The 22,143-nt window shown below is 32.4% G+C and overlaps 2 protein-coding genes across 3 annotated transcripts in view; one reads left to right on the forward strand and one right to left on the reverse strand.

Moving 5' to 3' along the window:
• Window positions 1-7,954: 7,954 nt before the first annotated feature.
• On the reverse strand, window positions 7,955-20,596 carry LOC134706725 (tRNA-uridine aminocarboxypropyltransferase 1-like). Of its 2 annotated transcripts, none has more exons than XM_063565921.1 (5): window positions 20,574-20,596; window positions 16,511-16,681; window positions 12,634-12,774; window positions 10,759-11,176; window positions 7,955-9,384 (listed from the first exon to the last, which is right to left on the reverse strand). In XM_063565921.1, the coding sequence occupies exons 2-5, from the start codon at window positions 16,676-16,678 to the stop codon at window positions 9,125-9,127; spliced, it is 987 nt and encodes a 328-aa protein (XP_063421991.1). In that variant the 5' UTR covers window positions 16,679-16,681; window positions 20,574-20,596; the 3' UTR covers window positions 7,955-9,124. The 2 variants fall into 2 exon arrangements, with proteins under 2 accessions (XP_063421991.1, XP_063421990.1); XM_063565920.1 differs by lacking the exon at window positions 20,574-20,596 and adding an exon at window positions 19,148-19,240 and having other exon boundaries at window positions 7,961-9,384.
• The window catches only part of LOC134706722 (microtubule-associated protein 2-like), a 102,937-nt gene continuing 100,022 nt past the window's right edge, over window positions 19,229-22,143 (forward strand). The window contains exons 1-2 of the mRNA XM_063565911.1: window positions 19,229-19,363; window positions 21,215-21,273. The gene's annotated coding sequence lies outside the window, so the exon portion shown is untranslated. The remainder of the gene's footprint in view (window positions 19,364-21,214; window positions 21,274-22,143) is intronic.

The following is a 22,143-nucleotide window of genomic DNA, read 5'->3' on the forward strand; positions in this document are numbered from 1 at the left end:
GCAAATGCATTTTCGTATCATTATATTATTGGAGAATAACTTTTTACTTGTTAGTCTGAGATTACTCTGACGTCCAACCTCTGTTTTGCCAGACAAGCTGGGGCTGTGGGACGTCCGAGCTCGTCCCATATCAAAAAGTGGATATTTTCCCACCCAAAATAGATGCGCTGCTTCGTCGCTTCTGGTGCCGCAATGCCGACTGACGGCCTTGGAATTATATAAATTATATAATTATATGCTGAATCTAAACATGTACTTAGTTTTTTTATTATGGGCCCAGTTTTCAAGTTGGTCCAAATTGGGGTCCAAAATTAAACTCTTTATTTTGTTTGATTTCAACAAAAACTCAACTACATGGGGTTCTTCAATATGCTCAATCAAACCATACATTTAGATTTTTAATATTAAGGACCGGTTATCAAATTTGGTTCACATTGAGGTCTAAAGGGTCCAAAATTGAACTTAATTTGATTTCATCAAAAAAATAATTCTTGGGTTCTTTGATATGATAAAACTAACCATGTATTTAGATTTTGGATATTGGAATACCACAAAGGATGGTAAGAATTGTCTTTGGGAGTTATGGCTCAAACCATTAAGGAATAAGGTGCAAAAAAGGGGGGAAAAGAGTTTCCAGGTTAACGGACAATTAATTAGTTACAAAACATAATTTAAAAGCAGTGTAAGGTTGGTAATTGAAACTCATTTTAATATCTCACCTAAACTCCTCTTAAATTATGTATATTGGAAACTTGCCAATAACTTAATTATTAATAAATTCCATTGGAAATTTGCCAAAAACTTTAGGTTAATGAACTTCATTGGAAATTTGCCAATATAAATGATGCATTGCAGTTATCTTTCTTTGTCCAGAAAAGTAGTTAAATTAATTTAAATCATGACTGTATGACATTTTATATTGTATGATGTATTTAAATGAATATACTTTATAGTACAGCCCAAGAATGCCCTCAGATTTGAGGGAATCTCAAATTTCACAACTGATTAGCTTCACAGTTTGAAGTCCTTGTAATTCATATATCACTCTTCCCAATAAACTGACCACAGATGTTACACATAGATTATCTGATAAGAAAGTCAACATGTTGGCATTTTCTGTCTTTACTTGATATATATTAACTACATGTAATATTATCTATGTATGAATTAATTCTTCATAAGATTTTTACAATCTAGTCAGTGTTTTTTGCCTAATCGTGTGCAGTTATAGTTATTGGAATATAAATATAAAGGTATATATATTATTTTTATTAATTTTTTTTTCTAATTAAAAATTAAAGTATTATTTGTTTTAATTTTAAAGGTTTATTTTAATTAGAAATGAATTTTCTTTGTAATTTTCACATTTATTTTGAGAAAAAAATAAATCAAAATGGGTCTCAATATATTGATGCAGCTATGCACATAATATGGTCTTATAAAATATTCCATTTCTTTAGGACATCTTGCTTTAATGAATTGAAAATTGAAGTATGGACAGACAGAGGAAAAGAAAATGAATAAGCAAAGGTATGTAGTCATATGATTTTTTTTAATATCAGAATTACATTTTAGAACATGCTGACTGCATTTAAATACAATTACAAACTCCCCGAAATGTGAAATACAAAACTAAATAGCTTTCACAAAGCATTAATAAAATATATTTTTTTGAATCCAAGAAAATATTGTTCTTTTTCTGATGTTTTTAGTTACAGCTCAAACAACCGATTTAAGAGGCCCCTCATTGGGGGGGGGGGGGGGGGGGGGGGGGGGGGTCCTAGTAATCACATAATCACCATTTTTTTTGCCAATATAATCACATAATCATTAAATATCTGCTTATCTTTAGTAATCAAATAATCATAAACTAAAAATACAGTCCTAGGTAATCAAATAATCATGAAATATTTGGCTTAATAATCAAATAATCATTAAAAAACGGCCAAGTAATCACATAATCAAAAACCCATGAGGGCCCTTATTTAAACGCATCATATTCATAATTCATAATAATGGAACTTATCGTATCATGTGCAAAACAACTCAATAAACTGCAATAACATTGGATAAAAATGCAATGTTATATTTATTCATTTTTGAAATATCTGTCACTGTGCAGTTACAATTATCTATTGAATTATATAAATTCATTGTAGATGTTTTTGAAGACCATTCCACATTTTAAAGATTTAGTCTTTATAAAGGAAATAAATGAGATTTTCCTTCCATTAGTGGATTTTCTTAAATTCCTTAAAGAAAATAGAAAGCCAGATGACACTCCATCAAGGACCGACAACATTCAGAGAGATTTTGACAAAAAAAGAGGAATACAGAAGCTACTATAGGCGATAAAGTGTACATCACCTTAGAAATTTTTATTTCATGTGTCATATCAAAAACAGCAAGTGTTGCAATATGTAAAGATATATATAAAGATATTTTGAAGTTGATCATTGCAGAAAAAAATTACTCAGATGGTTTATACACCAAGAAACTTTATGATGACATAGCTGTTTTTTCATCATGCAATAAGCACATCAATGCAATTGAAATTTTGGAATTTAATGAAAGTCAAATCTACACTTTAAATAGTAACTACAAACACTTCTTTACTGATACTGAATGGAAATTTAATTGTCAGTTTGAATACCATTTTCACCAACAATATCCAGATTTTGCAGACTACTTTGAAACACTTACACGAAAGTTTAACTTTTTTGCTGAAATCAAAAAGGCATATGAAATTGGAAGCCATTTATCAAAATATACCAACTAATATACTTTACGAAGCCAGAGAAGACGGGAAAGTAGTTATATTGTTGAAAACTCCATAAGAAATTTGAATGGAGATCATTTTTGGAAAAAGGAAAAGGGGGAGGTGAAAAAAATTGGTGGGGTTTAGTTTTTCTTATTTCAGATTTCAGAAATGAACCAAAAAATTCTTCAAATACTAGTATCTAAGGATTAATATTCAACAGCATACTGAATTGCTCAAAAGCTAAAAAAACAACATTTTAAGTTCATTAGACCAAATTCATTCTGTGTCAGAAACCATTGCTGTGCAAACTATTTAACCACAATCCAAATTCAGAGCTGTATCCCGTTTGAATGTTGTGTCCATACTAGCCCCAACCGTTCAGGGTTTAACCTCTGCAGGTCTAATAAAGATGCGCCCTGTGGAGCATCTGGTTTTTTATTATATTAAGTTTATCTTGATTTTTTCTGGGACTATTAATAAATATACTACATAGTCCCAGTTTTTTTACATTATTTGCGCACATTGTCATCCTGCCTTTTTTACAAAAAAAACTCCTGTCCAGTTTTTTTATATATTAAAAAGTCCCCCCCCCCCTCCACCCTCATAAAAATCAAGTAGTAGCTACCTAATCAAATCGCAAAATATTGAAACTCAACCCGCCAGAAAATTGAAACAACTTGAGTGCACACGCTGTAAAATGTCTCGATCGCTTGCTTTTGTTACCATTTATTTTTTTGTTGATATTTTTAAAGACACATGTTTTCACTAAATCAATACAGCAACTTATTCCATTCACTAAGTATAGCCATGGAAGTATTATATAATACTTCCATGGTATAGCTGACCTATTACTATAAATACTTAAAAAAACAGACCGAAACATAAAAACTCCGCATTGCCCATATTGAACCATAAAAATGAGGACAATGTCAGATGATAACCTGTCCGAACAAGACAAGTGCCACTTTACAACATATATATAAAATATAATTTCATACACTATATATATATATATGACAAAAAACAACGTAAGACCAAAAACATAAAACCTTAACGTTTACCAATGTAAATTATGTCAAGGTCAGATGAAACCTGCCAGACTGACATGTATACCCACAATGATTCAATTATTGTAATGGGTGCATGTCAGTCTGGCAGGTTTCATCTGACCTTGATTATTCCATACACAATATTTGTTAGACCTATAGCTACTGCTTATAGCATTTGAGAAACGGACCTAATCTGCAGTCAACCTAAACCTTGATCAGTGATCCATGAAATGAGGTTGAGGTCAAATGAACCGGCCTATCTGGCGACAATGTAGACGTTGCAAGAAATCCCTAAAACCAAACAGGTGATCAAATAAAATATGAGAAATGTGAAATTCGCATGATAAAAAAACTCATTTGAATTTCAGTTATCAAAGCAGTCGCTGAACCATGAAAATGTTAGCAGCTAAGGACAATGGATATATGCCATGCGGAAACTTCGTAACTAAAGGTACATGCCGACCATGCAAGACCCTCTTGGTTTAATAGTCAAAGTCATTAAAAAAATCTTGTCGTCGCATACAAGATATGAAGCATCCACGTCTTCCACCTTTTGAAACATGGTAGTGCACACGCTGAAATGTCTCAACTGCTTAACTACCATTAATTATATATTTGTGATAGCCCTTCACTGAGACTCGAAATCTGGGTAGGCATAATATTCGTGATTATTTTTGCTTGAGCGATAGTGAGGGTTAAAATAACACGAATATAATGCCTACCCATGTTAAAACTACAATAAAGTATAGCTTGAATCAATTATTTCTTAAATATGAACCATTCTGAATATGGGGTAAAAGTGAAATGGACCCTGCCCAGACAGACGTGTACACTTTTCATTCATTCCATGGATCAAATATAATATTAATGGAACACAATTTACCAGGAAACTTAACCTTGACCAATGGCCGTGACCAGATGATACCTGCCAGACAGACAGGTAAGCCATCATCGCAATCATTGCATAAACCAAATCATGATTATTGACGTATTGGTGATAGTTTAACTTGAAAAACGAATCAGACTGACGTTTAAATCGTTAAATATTTCCATACACCAAATCAGAGACATATAATAGTATATGTCTCTGACCAAATGTAGGCTAGCTGACCTATAATATTGCATACGATTTTGGAAAAACAGACCCGAAAACACATACACTGAATTGTAACCTCTACTGAACTGGAACTTGATGAGGTCAAGGTGAGATGACACCTGGCAGTTGGCCATTTGCACTTTACAATCATTTCATATACCCAAGATGGAAGAAGTATTGCTTATAGTATTGACAGTATTTGAGATATAGAATTGACCACGAAAACTAAACTTGTTCATTGATCCAGTGGTCGAGGTCAAGTGAAAACTGTCCGCTGACAGGCACGAGGACTGTGCAGTGTATGCACGTACTACATGAAGAAACCCTATTACTCACAATAAAAGATAGGACGATGTTAAATAAGTTTGCTGCGGTCTTTTCTCCGGCCAAACCTGATAGTGGTGTATTAACAGCACAACAGCAATAAACATTTAAAAATCAGCTGGAAAAAAGCTTGATTCAATAGATAAACACAAAACGCACAAAATCATTCATCAAAAAGAACTAGATATCATTGAGATGGGAGCCATCTCTGTGGGCCCCGCTGTCAATAACGTGGGGTAAATAAGTTGTATATGGATAATCTGATATGAAGCATTATTTGAAGTTATTACATAGTCTCACGTGTGATTTTAATCTTAGATTTTAAGTTAAAACTGATAAATATTCTCAACTTACTTTCATAGTATAATAGTGATATGACTGCATGATGTGAACTCATTGTTGACTACTCTAAGGTGACTTCTGGATATATGGATTGATATTTGAACAAAATGTTTAAAGGTGCTGCCCAATTGATATTTGTCACATATTTTTAGAATTATGCCTTCAATATATTATGACCCACCAAGTATAAAGTATGAAATATTTACGGTTCTCGAGAGGTAGAGCGGACACAATTTGTTAAGAACAACGAACGGATGGACAGACCGACGGACTGACCTTTGACATAGGATGCATACATTATGACAAATTCTCTGGTGTTGGTTAATATATATGTTAAGTTGAAAATGTTTGTCAGGTATAAAGTATGAAATAATAACAGCTGTCCTCTCAAAATATAGTGTGGATCAAATTTGTTAGCGATGGACAGACCAACAGACAGACAGACAGACCTTTGACCTAGGAAGTGGTACATACATCATTACACACCCTCTGGTGTTGGTTAAAATGGATGTCAAGTATAATATTGAAAATCATAACGGTTCTCAAGATATAGAGCGGACACAATCTTCACAACAGGACACGGGCTTTTCACTGACTGAAACCAAAGTTTTTTTTACGTTGAACTTTGACCTAGGAAGTTGTACATACATCATGACACGCCCTCTGGTGGTGGTTAAAATGGATGTCAAGTATAAACTTTGAAATCATAACGGTTATCTAGATATGGAGCGGGCACGATCTTCCCCACAGGACACAGGGTTGTCAACTGAAACCAAAGTTTTTGACCTTGACCTTTGACCTAGGAAGTTGTACGTACATCATGACACACCCTCTGGTGTTGGTTAAAATGGATGTCAAGTATAAACTTTGAAATCATAAGGGTTCTCAAGATATAGAGCGGACACGGTCTTCACTAAAGGACACAGGGTTGTCAACTGAAACTAAAGTTTTTGACCTTGACCTTTGACCTAGGAAGTTGTACATACATCATGACACACCCTCTGGTGTTGGTTAAAATGGATGTCAAGTATAAACTTTGAAATCATAACGGTTCTCAAGATATAGAGCGGTCACTAAAGTGTTCCGGACGGACGGACAGACGGACTGACGGACGGACGGACAGACAGACTTATCACTGTAGGGCGACGCCCTAATTAAGACACAAAGTGCCGACCTAGAAATACTCACAGTTACGAAGCTAGACCAAAGTCAATAATAACCAATAAAAAAGGATATTCAACTAAAATACGAAGATGACTAAAATATTGATCTGTACATATCTTGTTTAAATCTATGTTATGTTTATTTTGTCAAAAAATATATATTGCATTTTTATTAGGATTTATCTGATGAGTCATGATGACTCAGGTTTTTTTCAACTGATTTTTATAGTTCTTTCTCATGTTGTACTGTTACACCAATGTCCCAGGTTAGGGGAGGATTGGGAGTTTGGGACCCAGGTAACATGTTTTAACCCGCCACATTCTGTATATGTGTGTCTGTCCCAAGTCACCGGAGCCTGTACTCCAGTGGTTGTTGGTTTGTTTAAATATTACATATTTGTTTTTCGTTATTATTTTGTATATAAATGTGGCTTTAGTTTTTCTAGTTTGAATTATTTTACATTGTCATTTCGTGGCCTTTTATAACTGACTATATGCGGTATGGAATTTATTCATTGCTGTCAGCCGTACCCTGACCTTTAGTTGTCAATGTCTGTGTCATTTGGTCTGTTGTGGAGAGTTGTCTCATTGGCAATCATACCACATCTTCTTTTTTATAGACCTTATGACAAAGTGCCGACCTAATATTTTATCAAAAGTTATATATATACCGTCTAGGGTGCCAAATGTGGAGCAGGATATGCTAACCCTTCCGGAAGACCCGAGATCACCCCTAGTTTTTGGTGGGGATAATGTTGCTTATTCTTTAGTTTTCTAGGTTGTGTCATGTGTACTATTGTTTGTCTTTTTCATTTTTAGCCATGGCATTGTTAGTTTATTTTCGATTTATTAGTTTGACTGTCCCTTTTGGTATCTTTCGTCACTCTTTTAATGACAAGCATAGTTATGTACATCATTATTTACTTGAATACTTGAGTTTACTTTCTTGAAATACTCATGGATAGGATGAATAGAATGTTTACTCTCAAAAGTAATGACAACGTTTGAAAAATTGATAAACTATCAAGTCAGCCACATAAGCGTTTTGATTGCATCAGAGACATATACTACAATTGTATTATATGTCTATGATTGCATGGATGTTTTTATTTACCCTAAAAACTACAAATATATACCTAGGTTAGAGGTCAGCATACTGTCTTCATACATCATATAATTTGTCAGGCTCTAAATCCTAGTCATGAATTGTGAAGAAATTTTGTAAAGGCTCCTAGCAATTTTAATAGCATTTCTTTGTGCAAAGAAAACTCTGATATAATAGAACAGAGATCCAATGTCCCCTGTGTTGCACATATTTTTAAATCAAAGTGCAATAATTAAACAAACACCTTTTTTTTGTTCTTTAAAACAATTTATATATATCTTAGAGAAATGAAGGCTACAATGCAGTTTCTGTTATGATAAATTTTTCCAAGGGGCATAACCATAACTAGCTAAAAATATTTAATCGGCATTAATTTTCGAAATTGTCAAAGACAATGCTGATATAGACCTATGAAATAGGATTCATAATAATCTGGCAAAAACTGTGTACATAAGATCCATAACAATGCAATTGTCCATACAATTAATATTTCCAAGAAACATACTAAGTCTTTTAAAAATAATTGATCTGCACCAATTTTCAAATTTGTCTGAGACAGTGATTATATAAATCTATAATAAAAATTTCATAAAAATCAAGCAAAAATTATACACATGAGAGTGCTAACATCACAATTTTCCATGTAATAAATATTTCCAAGGGGCAAACATTTTAAAAATTAATGGATCTGATTTTGCACGTTGTCAAAGATATTGCTGGTATAAACCTATGATACAAGTTTCATAAAATTCTTACATGACTTAGCTAATAAGGCAATTTTCTATAGAATGAATATTTTCAAGGGGATGACTCAAATAATCGGCAACTGATCTTTGAACTTATGGAAGACAATGGTGATATAAACCTATAATAATAGTTTTAAAAAAAAAATGGCAAGACTTGTATACATGAGCATGCTAACAAGACCAGACTGATGTACAGACCCACAGTATTTATATGTCCCCCACAAGGCTTTCACATGAGACAATCATATACAAAATTAAGAAGAGGTGGGATGATTGCCAATAACACAATTCTCCACAATAGACAAAATGACACAAAAAAATTACAATTATGCTTATAGGCCATTGTACAACTGCAACAATGAGCAAAACCTATACAATAAAGTAGTGGTCAACTATAACTGTAATTATTGTGAAAAAAATCATTGTGTCTAAACATGGACAATTACCTTGGCAGCTATTGCAAATATACAAGGTATCCTTATGAATTTGTGGTATAATAAAAACAACAATCTGTTTTCCACACAGTACAATATTAATTTTATTTCTTGTTTTTCTCTCTATCTGTGTCTGCTCTCAATGTTCTTCCTTTATATAACCCATGTATTTTATTGTACATATATGAAAAGAAAAACATCAAATTGTCATAATCCCCATCATAGCTGACTGATATAAACATTTCATGATAGTCACACACTAAATAATAAATGGATTCAATTGTGGATAAATATGACGGAGGATTTTCTTTTTGATGTCTCCAAAACTTGGATTCTTTGTCTTTAAGCATTATATATGGTAGTCCTGCAAAACAAATTTAAAAAAAGATTATTCTACATTTTAAGAATTAGTACACAGTAAGCATGCTTCATCTAATTAGGCAGCAGTCCTTTTTACTGTTTTTTGTGGGTATCATTTGCGCCAAAATTTTGTTCTCCAAATGTATCAATTGCCCTAATATTGGGGGCTCATTTGCGCCAATTTACCAGTACACATATCTATCATAAATATTTAAATGTTTAATATTTATTCTTATTTTTGGCTTAAAAAGTATGATATGTTTGAAGATATTTCACTATGAAGATGAGCATCTTGAGAGAAGTGACTTGAAATGCATTTGACAGTCCATGTACAGAGAGAGAAGGAAACCTATTGCTATGCTGAATATTTAATACAGGATATATGCCAAAAGAGAAGAAAATAGAAGCTTTTGCTGATAATGTTTTAGCCACATATATTGATGACACAGCGCTTTGATCCCACCATGGCATACCAGTAATGGAGCAGAAGCATTCCACATGTAGGAGTTGTTACGAACAGTTTTATGCATTTTATCTTTTTTTTTTGACAATAAAATTAAGTTACAAGATAAAAAATACATTAAATTGGGAAGTACTCATGCAGCAACATTTTCCGTGCAAACTGGTGGTTCCAAGTCTGAATAAAGGAGAAGGGAAGTCATATTTCTTCTAATTGGGGCAATCATATGTTTTATTTTTTGGCGCAAATGATACCATGTAATTTTAAAACAGGTGGTGCAAATGTAGCATTGAAGAAAAAAGTTGTGGCGCAAAAGGACACATTTTTGGCACAAACAGATCTCTCCCTCTAATTACCTGTAACATAATCAGTGGTTTGCATATCATGAAAAAAACAATACTAGTTGGCACAAAAAAATATTCTTATTCTTTGTACTTAGAAAACTACCAGACCATAACTTTTAATACTGAACAATGTAATTGCTTTGTTTTTAATAAAGCATGAGGAAAAAATATAAGATACACAATAGTGTGCTTACATTTCAGATACATGTATTCAGATTTTTATGTATAATAAATTCCAAATATCACCAGTCTATTGCAAATACCTCATCATAATTCTCTACATGCTCTTTTCTGTTGTATATATTTAATAAGTTGAATTCAAGAATTCCAAATGGTGGCCCACTTCTTAGCTATGACAGTGGTAATATTAAGTATTTGATTTTTTTCAGGGAGAATGCGCTACAGTGCCCTTTTTAAAAACGAGCCCCTCTATTTTCTAATCCTAGCTGGAACACTGTGACATAGTAGTTGTGTTATTGTTGATTAATAAGAAACAATGAAAAAAAGTGTAATATGTCGTAAATATTGTGCAAGTAGTAAGAAAAATATCTAATATGTGATTGTAGCTTCTTACCCTTCAGTCTTTCATCAGTGGATATTCTATTGGTCTGATTCCATGTACTATCTATAAACACAGCTCTCTTAAACACTCCTTTTTCAATTGATGTAACAGCTTCACAATCATTCTCAAATTTTCTTTTCACAATACAGCTTTCAGATTTTGGTAATTCTCCAGATAGTGTTTCTGTCGACATGGCTGGAGTTACTTCCCCTAAAATATTGTCAGATATTTTCCTAGGATTATCAGAACTATCGTTTTCCTCCTTAGCAGTATGAGACAAAGGTTTAGATTCATCACAGTTATGATCTTGAGATTCTATGTGAGAATCTTTGCATAATAAACTGCCCTTGTCTTCATTTCGTTTTATATCCTTCTGATTGGCTAACTCCCTTAATGTTAGTGAGTTATCACCAGGAAATACCAAAACAACCTACAAAAGAAATAAATATTTTATCATAGGAACTTATATAAAATCATCATTACAAGGATAATATTAACCTATTCAACAAAACAAATATTGCATAAATGATACAAGAATTAAAAGAGATTGTCAAAGTACAATGTACAGTATGACCATTTTAAAATGAAATGAAAAAAATACACTTAACAGAAAAGAACCAGCTGTCAACATATTGTAAAACAAAAGCTACCAAAAAAATAATGTCTAATTTTTCAAATTACAAGAGTGCACACATTGAAATGTCTCGCCTTCTATACTTATCACTGATATTATGTCATTTTCTATGTTTAGTGGACTGTGAAATTGGGGTCAAAAGTCTAATTTGGCTTTAAAATCAGAAAGATCACATCATAATCAACAAGTGTACTTAGTTTCAAGTTGATTGGACTTCAGCTTCATCAAAAACTACATTGACCAAAAACTTAAACCTGAAACTCCCACTTTCATTTTCTTTGTTCTGTGGACTGTGAAATTGGGGTCAAAAGTCTAATTTGGCTTAGAAATAAGAAAGATCATATCATAAGCAACTCATGTACTAAGTTTCAAGTTGATTGGACTTCAGCTTCATCAAAAACTTTAACCTGAACGGACACACAGACAAATGGATGAACGAACGAAGGGACGAACAGAGCCACAGACCAGAAAACATTATGCCCCTCTACTATTGTAGGTGGGGCATAAAAATATAGGTCACTGATGAGTTACAAAAGATATTCCAATTATAATGCCAAAAACTGCATTTTTGCTGAAGAGAGAGCTTTTTAAATGATATACATTTCAAAAATCATCTGGGACCAAAACGAATCGATTATTTTAACGATTTTTGTACCATATGATAAAGTAACAACTAATAAAGTATTAAAGAAATTTGTACAGAAAAAACAACAATATTTTTTACCCTTGAGCCTCCTTAATGCTCCATTTGCCACACGGCATGTGCATGAAATAGCAAATAACTAAATTGCTGATAGATTCAGCAAAGAAGTTCAGATAAACATTCATACCTGCCAAGTTTTCAAAATGCCCATGGGGGTTTTGTGTGAAAGATGACGACTTTTCTCCTAAAAAAAACTTCAAGGGGGCCTTCAAATTCAGTGTAATGTTGTTTTTTGGCCTCTTCATACTTTTATATGCCTCAATTCATTGTAAAATTAATTGTTTTGTTAAAATTGTGGACATAATTGCTCTTTAAAAATTTAAATGTGGGAGCCTCCATGGGGGAAATCCCCCGCAAATAGTGACAGTTGACAGGTATGAACATTATGATAAAGTGATAACATATATTTGATGAATATTGCAAAACTACAGGAGTTCATACCGTACAAGTATAAACATTAACCATGTTAACCGGAAAGGCAAAATTGCATAAAATAATTCAAGATTTAGAAATGTTATTTATATGTAAATCTAAAAGAGTAAAAACTTACTGATCCATCTCTAGGGTAATCTGGTATACAAGGATAGGTAAACACAGTCACATCATCTGGCGCCAATAATTTAGCATGGGCAGCTGTGCTTTTACCATCTACTTCACTTGGATGTTTAATTATGTCAATTTTAATTGGTAGCTAAAATGAAAAAGAAAAATAACTTTATGTAAAACTGTCAATTGGTTATAAAGAAGATTTTAGCAAGTGAAATTTCCTAAAGAGATACATAATGTGAAATGTCAAGTGAGTTTATACCTGAACTTTTGAAAAATAAAATATCAGAGAATATAAATATCCTTTAATACTAAAATGACTAAATAGGCAACTTTTCTTTACAACTTTAATAAACAGGCTCTATGTATCGGTATCTGCAGTTTGAGCCTATCTGTTATAAAAGCTCAATAGGGCTATATTATATATAAGGTCATATAAAATTAACTCCCTTTGCAATTTTCAAATGTAGTTTTAGTTTTTATACGACCGCAAATTTTGAAAAAAATTTCGTCGTATATTGCTATCACGTTGGCGTCGTCGTTGTCGTCCGAATACTTTTAGTTTTCGCACTCTAACTTTAGTAAAAGTGAATATAAATCTATAAAATTTTATCACAAGGTTTATGACCACAAAAGGAAGGTTGGTATTGATTTTGGGAGTTTTGGTCCGAACATTTTAGGAATTAGGGACCAAAAAGGGCCCAAATAAGCATTTTCTTGGTTTTCGCACTATAACTTTAGCTTAAGTTGACAGAAATCTATGAAATTTTGACACAAGGTTTATGACCACAAAAGAAAGGTTGGGATTGATTTTGGGAGTTTTGGTTTCAATAGTGTAGGAATTAGGGGCCAAAAAAGGGCCCAAATAAGCATTATTCTTGGTTTTCGCACAATAACTTTAGTTTAAGTAAATAGAAAATAATGAAATTTAAACACAATGTTTATGACCACAAAAGGAAGGTTGGTATTGATTTTGGGAGTTTAGGTCCCAACAGTTTAGGAATTAGGGGCCAAAAAGGGACCCAAATAAGCATTTTTCTTGGTTTTCGCACCATAACTTTAGTATAAGTAAATAGAAATCTATGAAATTTAAACACAAGGTTTATGACCATAAAAGGAAGGTTGGTAATGATTTTGGGAGTTTTGGTCCCAACAGTTTAGGAATAAGGGGCCCAAAGGGTCCAAAATTGAACTTTGTTTGATTTCATCAAAATTGAATAATTGGGGTTCTTTGATATGCCGAAACTAACTGTGTATGTAGATTTTTAACTTTTGGTCCCGTTTTCAAATTGGTCTACATTAAGGTCCAAAGGGTCCAAAATTAAACTTCGTTTGATTTTGACAAAAAATTAATCGGTTGGGTTCTTTGATATGCTGAATCTAAAAATGTACTTAGATTCTTGATTATCGGCCCAGTTTTCAAGTTGGTCCAAATCGGGGTCCAAAATTAAACTTTGTTTGATTTCATCAAAAATTGAATAAATGGGGTTCTTTGATATGCCAAATCTAACTGTGTATGTAGATTCCTCATTTATGGTCTTGTTTTCAAATTGGTCTACATTAAAGTCCAAAGGGTCCAAAATTAAACTTAGTTTGATTTTAACAAAAATTGAAATCTTAGGGTTCTTTGATATGCTGAATCCAAACATGTACTTAGATTTTTGATTCTGGGCCCAGTTTTCAAGTTGGTCCAAATCAGGATCTAAAATTATTATATTAAGTTTTGTGCAATAGCAAGTCTTTTCAATTGCACAGTATTGCGCAATGGCAAGAAATATCTTATTGCAAAATATTGTGAAATAGCAATTTTGTTTTTAATTAGAGTTATCTTTCTTTGTCCAGAATAGTAAGCAAGAAATATCTAATTGTAAGAAAGTTTTTTATTTGGAGTTATCTTTCTTTGTCCAGAATCAACTTAAATCTTTGTTATATATACAATATACAATGTATATTCACTTTTTACTACCAACTGATAAATTAAAATAATCTCTACCATTCAGTGATAACAAGCAGTTTTTTTACATCTTAATATTTTATGATGTATTTAAATGAGTAGTAATTGTTGCAAACTCCATTAGAAATTTTAATTGAGATTAGTTTTGGAATAAGGGAAAGGGGGATGTGATTAAAAAAATTGGGTTCAATTTTCTCATTTGAAATTTCATAAATAAAAAGAAAATTTCTTCAAACATTTTTTTTGAGAGGAATAATATTCAACAGCATAGTGAATTGCTCTAAGAGAAAACAAAAATTTTAATTTCATTAGAACACATTCATTCTGTGTCAGAAACCTATGCTGTGTCAACTATTTAATCACAATCCAAATTTAGAGCTGAATCCAGCTTGAATGTTGTGTCCATACTTGCCCCAACCGTTCAGGGTTCAACCTCTGCAGTCGTATAAAGCTACGCCCTGCGGAGCATCTGGTTTTCTTATCATATAGAAGACCAATAAAAAAGGGAGATGATTTGTTATTATATAGCTCAATTTAGCTTATGCATTGTTATTTAGCCCAAAATCTAAATGTTTTAAAAAGCTTGAAATGTATAAAAACTGAACCTGATAAAAGGAGACAGCTATTAAAAGACATTCATGAAAGGGCACTTGAATCTTCATCGATGAAACTTAAGTAAGTCAATATCAGTTGTAATAATAATTCATAAAATCCTTCTTCTTCAACAAGTTTTAGACTCCCTTTGCAATTTTCAAATGTACTTTTAGTTTCTTACTTATCATACATGTCATATAGAAGACCAATAAAAACAAAATCAGACCTATCTGTAATTAAAATAATCCCTTCAAAACTAATAATAACAGTTGCAAAAAGATATATGCAACCTTATAACTGTAAAATTTTAGACTGCACTTCTGAGTATTCAATGAAAGATGACAAAGGGAGATAATTTGTTATATATAGCTCAATTTAGCATATGTAGCCCAATCTAGATGTTTTAAAAAGCTTCAATTTTATAAAAACCGAACCTGATAAAAAGGGACAGCTATCGTAAGACATTCATGAAATGGCACTTGAAGGAGAGTCCATTCTGTCTTCATCAGTGAAACTTAAATAAGTCTACATCAGTTGTGATTATAATTTATAAAATCCTTCTTCTTCAACAAGTCTTAGGTAAGCATAAAAAAAATCATTTAAAATCAGGAATTCCAGAATATGTTCAGACTCATTCTTACTTGTTTTAAAGCAGTGAATTGTGATATGGGTATTGTCAAAGTGACGGTTATCTTAATTAGCTGGCTGATATAATTGGTTGAAATACAACTATAGTAAATTCAAAAATTATTGCATGCATTAAGCCATTTATTGTTGTGATTTTTTTTCATTTTAGACTTATGTGATTTTAACTTTTGCAATATTGAGAAAAATCCTATTCAATTCATATAAAAACAAGAATGTGTCCTCAGTACACGAATGCCCCACTCGCACTATCATTTTCTATGTTCATTGGACTGAGAAATTTGAGTAAAATTTCTAATTTGGCATTAAAATTAGAAAGATCATATCATAGGGAACATGTGTACCAAGTTTGAAGTCGATTGGACTTCAACTTCATCAAAAACTACCTTGACCAAAAACTTTAACCTGAAGCGGGACAGACAGACGAACAGACGGACGGATGGATGGACAAACAGACGCACAGACCAGAAAACATGATGCCCCTCTACTATCGTAGGTGGAGCATAAAAATCAAATTTGCAAGTTCAATTATTGTGATTATACATTTGTTATAACCTTGTCCCATTTTTCACAATAATAAAAACATCGCAATTATTTCTGAATTTACAGTATTTGGTCCTATCTGTAATGCAATTGAGGATTTCTCAGAATTGTTTTATAAAAAATTTGGAGATCAGGACATAAATACCTGTACATAAGGAAGTTTTCCTTGCAGTTGGTCAACAGGTACATAGCATGTGTAACAATAGTATTTCCGTGATTTATTACATTTTGGACATTCACTGCGACCCTGCAGAGTATCCAGAAAGTCAGAGGATGATATCTTTAAATTTGAGAATGGTTGCTCAGATTCCATTTTCTGAAGAAAAAAAAGTACTGCTCAGTAATTCAGATTCATTTGGTTCCGATCTACTATGGATTTTTAATATCAATGAACAGTAAGCAGGCTATGTCACAGATTTTGGTAAAATTTGGAAAACAAACTTGATTCATTGATTTAAACTGAAAATTAAAAAAAATAATGCATTTATCTCTTTTAATGACTGAATTTTCTATTAAAATTCTTTTAAAAACTAGAGGCTCTTAAGAACTTGACTCGCTCACCTTGGTGCATATAAACTAAGGACACATAGTTTTTTTGGACAAAATTGTGTTTTGGTGATGGTAATGTGTTTGTTGATCTTACTTTACTGAAACAAATATCTCTATCTATAATAAAACTGGCCCAGTAGTTACAGGGGAAATATTGTGCAAAAATTTACAAAATCATTTAATGTATGAAATTGTTAAAAATAACTCCTTAAGGAGTCAATTGACCATTTTGTTCATGTTGACTTATTTTAAGATCTTACTTTGCTCAATTTGCTGTTCACAGTTTATCTCTATCGATAATAAAATTCAAGATAATAACCAAAAGCTGCAAACAAATTTTAAAATTACAAATTCAAAGGCAGCAACCCTACAACAGAATGCCTGAATGGTCTGAAAATTACAGGACAGATAGATCTTCACCTATTTGACAATTATATGTAGTCAGATTTGCTCTAACTGCTTCGATTTAAGAGATACGAGTCCAAAACTGCATTTTACCCTATGTTCTATTTTTAGCCATGGCAGCCATCTTGATTCGCAGATGGTGTCATCTGACACATTTTTTAAACTAGATACCCTAATGATGATTGAGGACAAGTTTGATTAAATCTGTCTGAGCAGTTTCAGAGGAGAAGATTTTTGTAAAAGATAACAAAAATTTACAAAAAATTGTTATAACTCCTTAAGGGCTTGAGCGATTTTGATCTTACACGGTAACGAAAATCTTTGTTTTGTTCACATAATATCTATGTGCACTCCAATCTAAATATAATTGCTGTTTTAAGAAATGATTTGGTTGCAGGTTGATGATTAGAGCTGTCTAATTATTTTCCCAAAACAAGAGGGATTACTAAAACATTGTAAAAGCATGTGCAAATACTTGTCAAAGAAAGCGGCCCTCGTCTCATCCGATATAATTCTATATTCATTACAAATCTTTTTCTGATAAGAGGTCAATGTGTATGTAATAAATATAGCTGTTTCAATAATTGGCATTGAAATCTTTCATACATATGTTATTTTTCGATATTTTATCCCTTAAGAAGCGTTGTGTACAGTGTTTAGCTGACCACATAAATCAATTTATTGAGTTGGTGTTGACATTCACAACTATTTGCCCATGTACAAGTTAATTGTACTTATTAGAATATCAAAGTTGTTTTATGAATAGAAAAAATCCATGCGAAAATTATTTGGGAGCAGGAATTTCAAATGTTGAATATTGATAAAGCAAAACAAAGATTTTCGTTATCATGTAAGGTTAAAATAGATCATGTCCGCTTGGTTAGTACCTATATCCGGTGTACTGATGATACACGGTGGAGATACTTCAGTGATGATTGTGGCCAAGTTTGATTAAATTGTGGCCAAGTTTGATTAAGTTTGGCCTAGTAGTTGCAGAGGAGAAGATTTTTGTAAAAGTTAACAGACGATGGATGACAGACGCCAAGTGATGACAAAAGCTCACTTGGCCCTTTGGACCAGGTGAGCTAAAAATTGAATCATAATTTCCTGTGGATATGCACATCTGCATAGTATTTTCTTATTTATATCTACAAAGTTTCATGAAGTTCTGTTGCATGGTTTCAGAGGAGTTACAATGACCAGTGATGCATCCAGAACTTCTAAGGGGGGCCCCCTGACTGACCTAAAAAAGGGGGGGGGGAGCTTCTCCAGTCATGCTTCAATGATTCCCTATATAATCAACCAAATTTCCCCCCCTGGATCAGCCTATGATGACAAACTTTTGCAGTGGTATATTGAACTAAATAAGTTCAAAGAGCGCTCTATAGGCGAGATTCACATTGATAGTAAACATGCATATTTAAAGTAAAAATAGGGTATATTAGTATATATATGGTGCAAATGAGTGATAAATTAAACAATCTGAGATTTTAATAAGGGACGGGGTCAGGGACAATGGATCGAGGGCTTATTACAGGATCTTGTCCTCAAGCACCTATGATTAGTTATTGGTACTGTATATATGTATTGAAAATATTAAGAGGGTATTTTTTTTAATTTGAATATAGTATGATTTAGATTAGAAATTATAGTTAAATATTCGAGTGCAAAAGGTGCTATAACAAACTGAAAGTGGAAAGTGAAAGTAGAAAATCAAAATGGTATAAATCTTGAACTTTCAACACTTTTTTAAAAAGAAAGATGATTTTCTTTCCTAATTGGAAAACACCTACGGAAAATCAGCTCACTAAACGAATATAATACCTACCAATAAGTCAATAGTTAGGATTCACACGTTTTTCAACAACTTGAGCCTCTAATTTTTTAATTTTCTGTTTGTTACCTCATTGACAGAAGATCTGTGAAAAGGGTCATAATTTTTATTTTGTTAGAAAATGGCGCCAAATCGAAATTTGCATGAACTATAGCTTTTTGAGATTCATGAAGGATTGTGGACTAGGGAACATGGCATTTGAAATCTATGGTGCACTTAATTCACACTTAACAGAAAACACACACATTTTTAAGAATGATGATTGATTAACGTTCTTGCTTATAAATGTTTTGACTTAGTTAAATATACTAAAATAAATCCAGCCCCCCTTTTTTGCCCCCCCCCATTTATAAACATTTCTGGACCCTCCACTCTCGCCTCCACTGGTCAGTCTGGTGGAAAGGGGGGGGGGGGGGGGGGCAAGACCTTTTTCAGGACGTTGGCATCAGGTGTTTTTATGCTCGGGATTTCAGGATTGAGCTTTCCGGATATTGGAATTCTTTTTTTCAAATTTGGGATACAGTAATTCTTTTTTTGGAATTTTGGGAATGTCTGGATTTTAATTCCTTTATTAAACTCATCCCACTATTAACAAGAGTGGAAATGTCTTGCCTTCTTTACTAATCATTGATATTATGTTGATAGTCCTAAACATAAAGCTGCATTACAACTGTCACATTAACTAAATATAAACCAAGAAAAACTAAAAATGACCTTTGAACCAAGAAAATGAAGTCAAGGTCAGATGAACAATGCCAGGTAGGCATGTACAGCTAACAATTCTTCCATACAATAAATATAGTTAATCTATTACTTTTAAAGTTGAAGAAAAACAGACCAAAACACAAAAACTTAACACTGAGCAATGAACAGTGAACATGAGGTCAAGATCAAATAAAACCTGCACAACTGACATATATATATCATAAAATATTACCATTCACCAAATATAGTTGACCTATTGCATAAAGTATAGAATAAAGACCAAAACTCATTCTCAAAAACTTAACTTTGACCACTGAACTATGGAAATGAGGTCAATGTCAGATGACACCTGTCAGCTAGACATGTATACCTTACAATCATTTCATTCACCAAATGTAGTTGACCTATTGCATACAGTATAAAAAAAACAGACCATAACACAAAAAAATATAATTTTTTTTTATTACAATTTTTTCTTTGCTATCAATCATTTGTCAATCAACTTTATTTTTCTTCTTAATTTAACACCGTAAGGAAAAGGGTAAATCTGCCTGACCACAATCAATTTTTTATCAAATTGATGATCAGATTATTTTTGGGGAATAAAATCACAATCGCCCTGTGATTTCCAAAAATTTTGAAATCTAGAAATTGACAATGAGGGTTGATTCAACCCTCTTAAAAAAGTTGCATATTTTATTTATAACTAACTAACTAATCCTCTTCATGCTGGCTGTCATATAAGGCTGATACCATGTCTCTCCACTGTTGTCTGTACTTTGCAATCTTCTCACTTTCGCCCCATGTCTTCCCATGATTTTGAATTCACTATCAACTGTCCTACTCCATGTTTCTTTTGGTTTTCCTCTGTTTCTATCACCTTCATATGGTGTACATTTCAGAGCATTTATTGTGATGGTCTTATCTTAAGGTGTGTCCTAGCCATCTGAGAAGGGGATAGATGCGAAACATAAAAAAAAAGGAAATAAGAATTTATTTTGTGATTTCCCCAAAAATGCTGCTTTGAAATCTAAAAATTGACAATGAGGGTCGGTTCAACCCTCTTAAAAAAGATTGTATATTTCATTAATTATATAGGTTAATTGCTTTTCTGCTATTTTAGGAACCACAGTCGATAGCATTTATGTTCACACCCCATCTACCATAGGAGGTTGACAATTTGTTCAGCATTTGATTATCCTTGGTATTCAAATCTTGAATTCATCTGTCTTAAAAAAGAAATCATCAATTTTAGTGCTGTTGGATGTGACGTCTGTCGTATTTAAGTTTACTGTAAATCTTCTTTTCATATTTCTGTCTAAATAATAAAATTTATATGTAGTTTATATTTTTCAGCAGGTTTAAGACGACACTTTCCTCTTACACAATACTGTAACAGTATGATGCTTGATCTGGTAAATATTTATACCTGAGGCCAAACATGATGTCTGACCCGTCAGAAAGGTCATTTAATGTTACATTTATACCTTGACTTTGGCAATATTCACAGCTTTTTTACAAAGGTAATTGAATCGAGAGAGATTATTGTTTTAGGTAAAATATTCTTTTCAAATTTTATTAATTTTAATGAAAAAGGTTTGAAACTTGCGAGAAATATATTTCAATAAATTATGAAATGATTATTTTATTCATTATTTACTTATATTGTTATAATAATATTGGATAACATCATTAAAGAGTAAATATATATAAAGAAAATGAGAAAATTAAGACATTTACTACATTGTATTTTCTGTTAGTTTATAAACTTCTGGTAATAAGAAAAAGAATAGATTTTAATGTGGTAGTTTGAAGAATGTAAATAAAAAAAATCTGAATCCCATGTAACTATATACTACAAGAATTTAATGACTAGGGTTATGCACTCCTATTTATTACCTTCCAACCAACATTTCCAGTGGCTTTTTTACTGGCTCTGATTTTTTTTCAAATGTTTCAACTCATGTTTGAATAACGTCTTTAATTTCTGTTTAGTTTAGGTATCACCCTCTTATTATTAAATCTCACATGGTTAAGTTTCTAATTATAAGTTCTTTATTTATTTTCCTTTCTTGTTTACAGTCCACCGAGATCAGAGAAGTGACCATTGATAATTTACTGATTATCTACCTTGATAACATGTTTACATTGTTAATCATTTTCTACAGTAAACAAAGTGGCAGCTCTCCAGACTGAATTCCTGCTACTATTATTCATCAATTCTTGTACTATTTCCAGGAATATTTTGCCATATCTCTGTATGATCAATCCATATTTCCGTTACT

The sequence above is a fragment of the Mytilus trossulus genome, chromosome 2 (assembly GCF_036588685.1).
Source record: "Mytilus trossulus isolate FHL-02 chromosome 2, PNRI_Mtr1.1.1.hap1, whole genome shotgun sequence".
Taxonomy (NCBI): Eukaryota; Metazoa; Mollusca; class Bivalvia; order Mytilida; family Mytilidae; genus Mytilus; species Mytilus trossulus.

Excerpts from the sequence above, each read along its gene's own strand:
- LOC134706725 (XM_063565921.1), bottom strand. The coding sequence starts at position 16,678 with ATGGAATCTGAGCAACCATTCTCAAATTTAAAGATATCATCCTCTGAC. Across the intron at positions 11,177-12,633 it reads ATTACCCTAGAGATGGATCA|GTTGTTTTGGTATTTCCTGG; the intron begins GTAAGTTTTTAC and ends TTTCTTTTGTAG. Across the intron at positions 9,385-10,758 it reads CACTGATGAAAGACTGAAGG|GACTACCATATATAATGCTT; the intron begins GTAAGAAGCTAC and ends TTTGTTTTGCAG.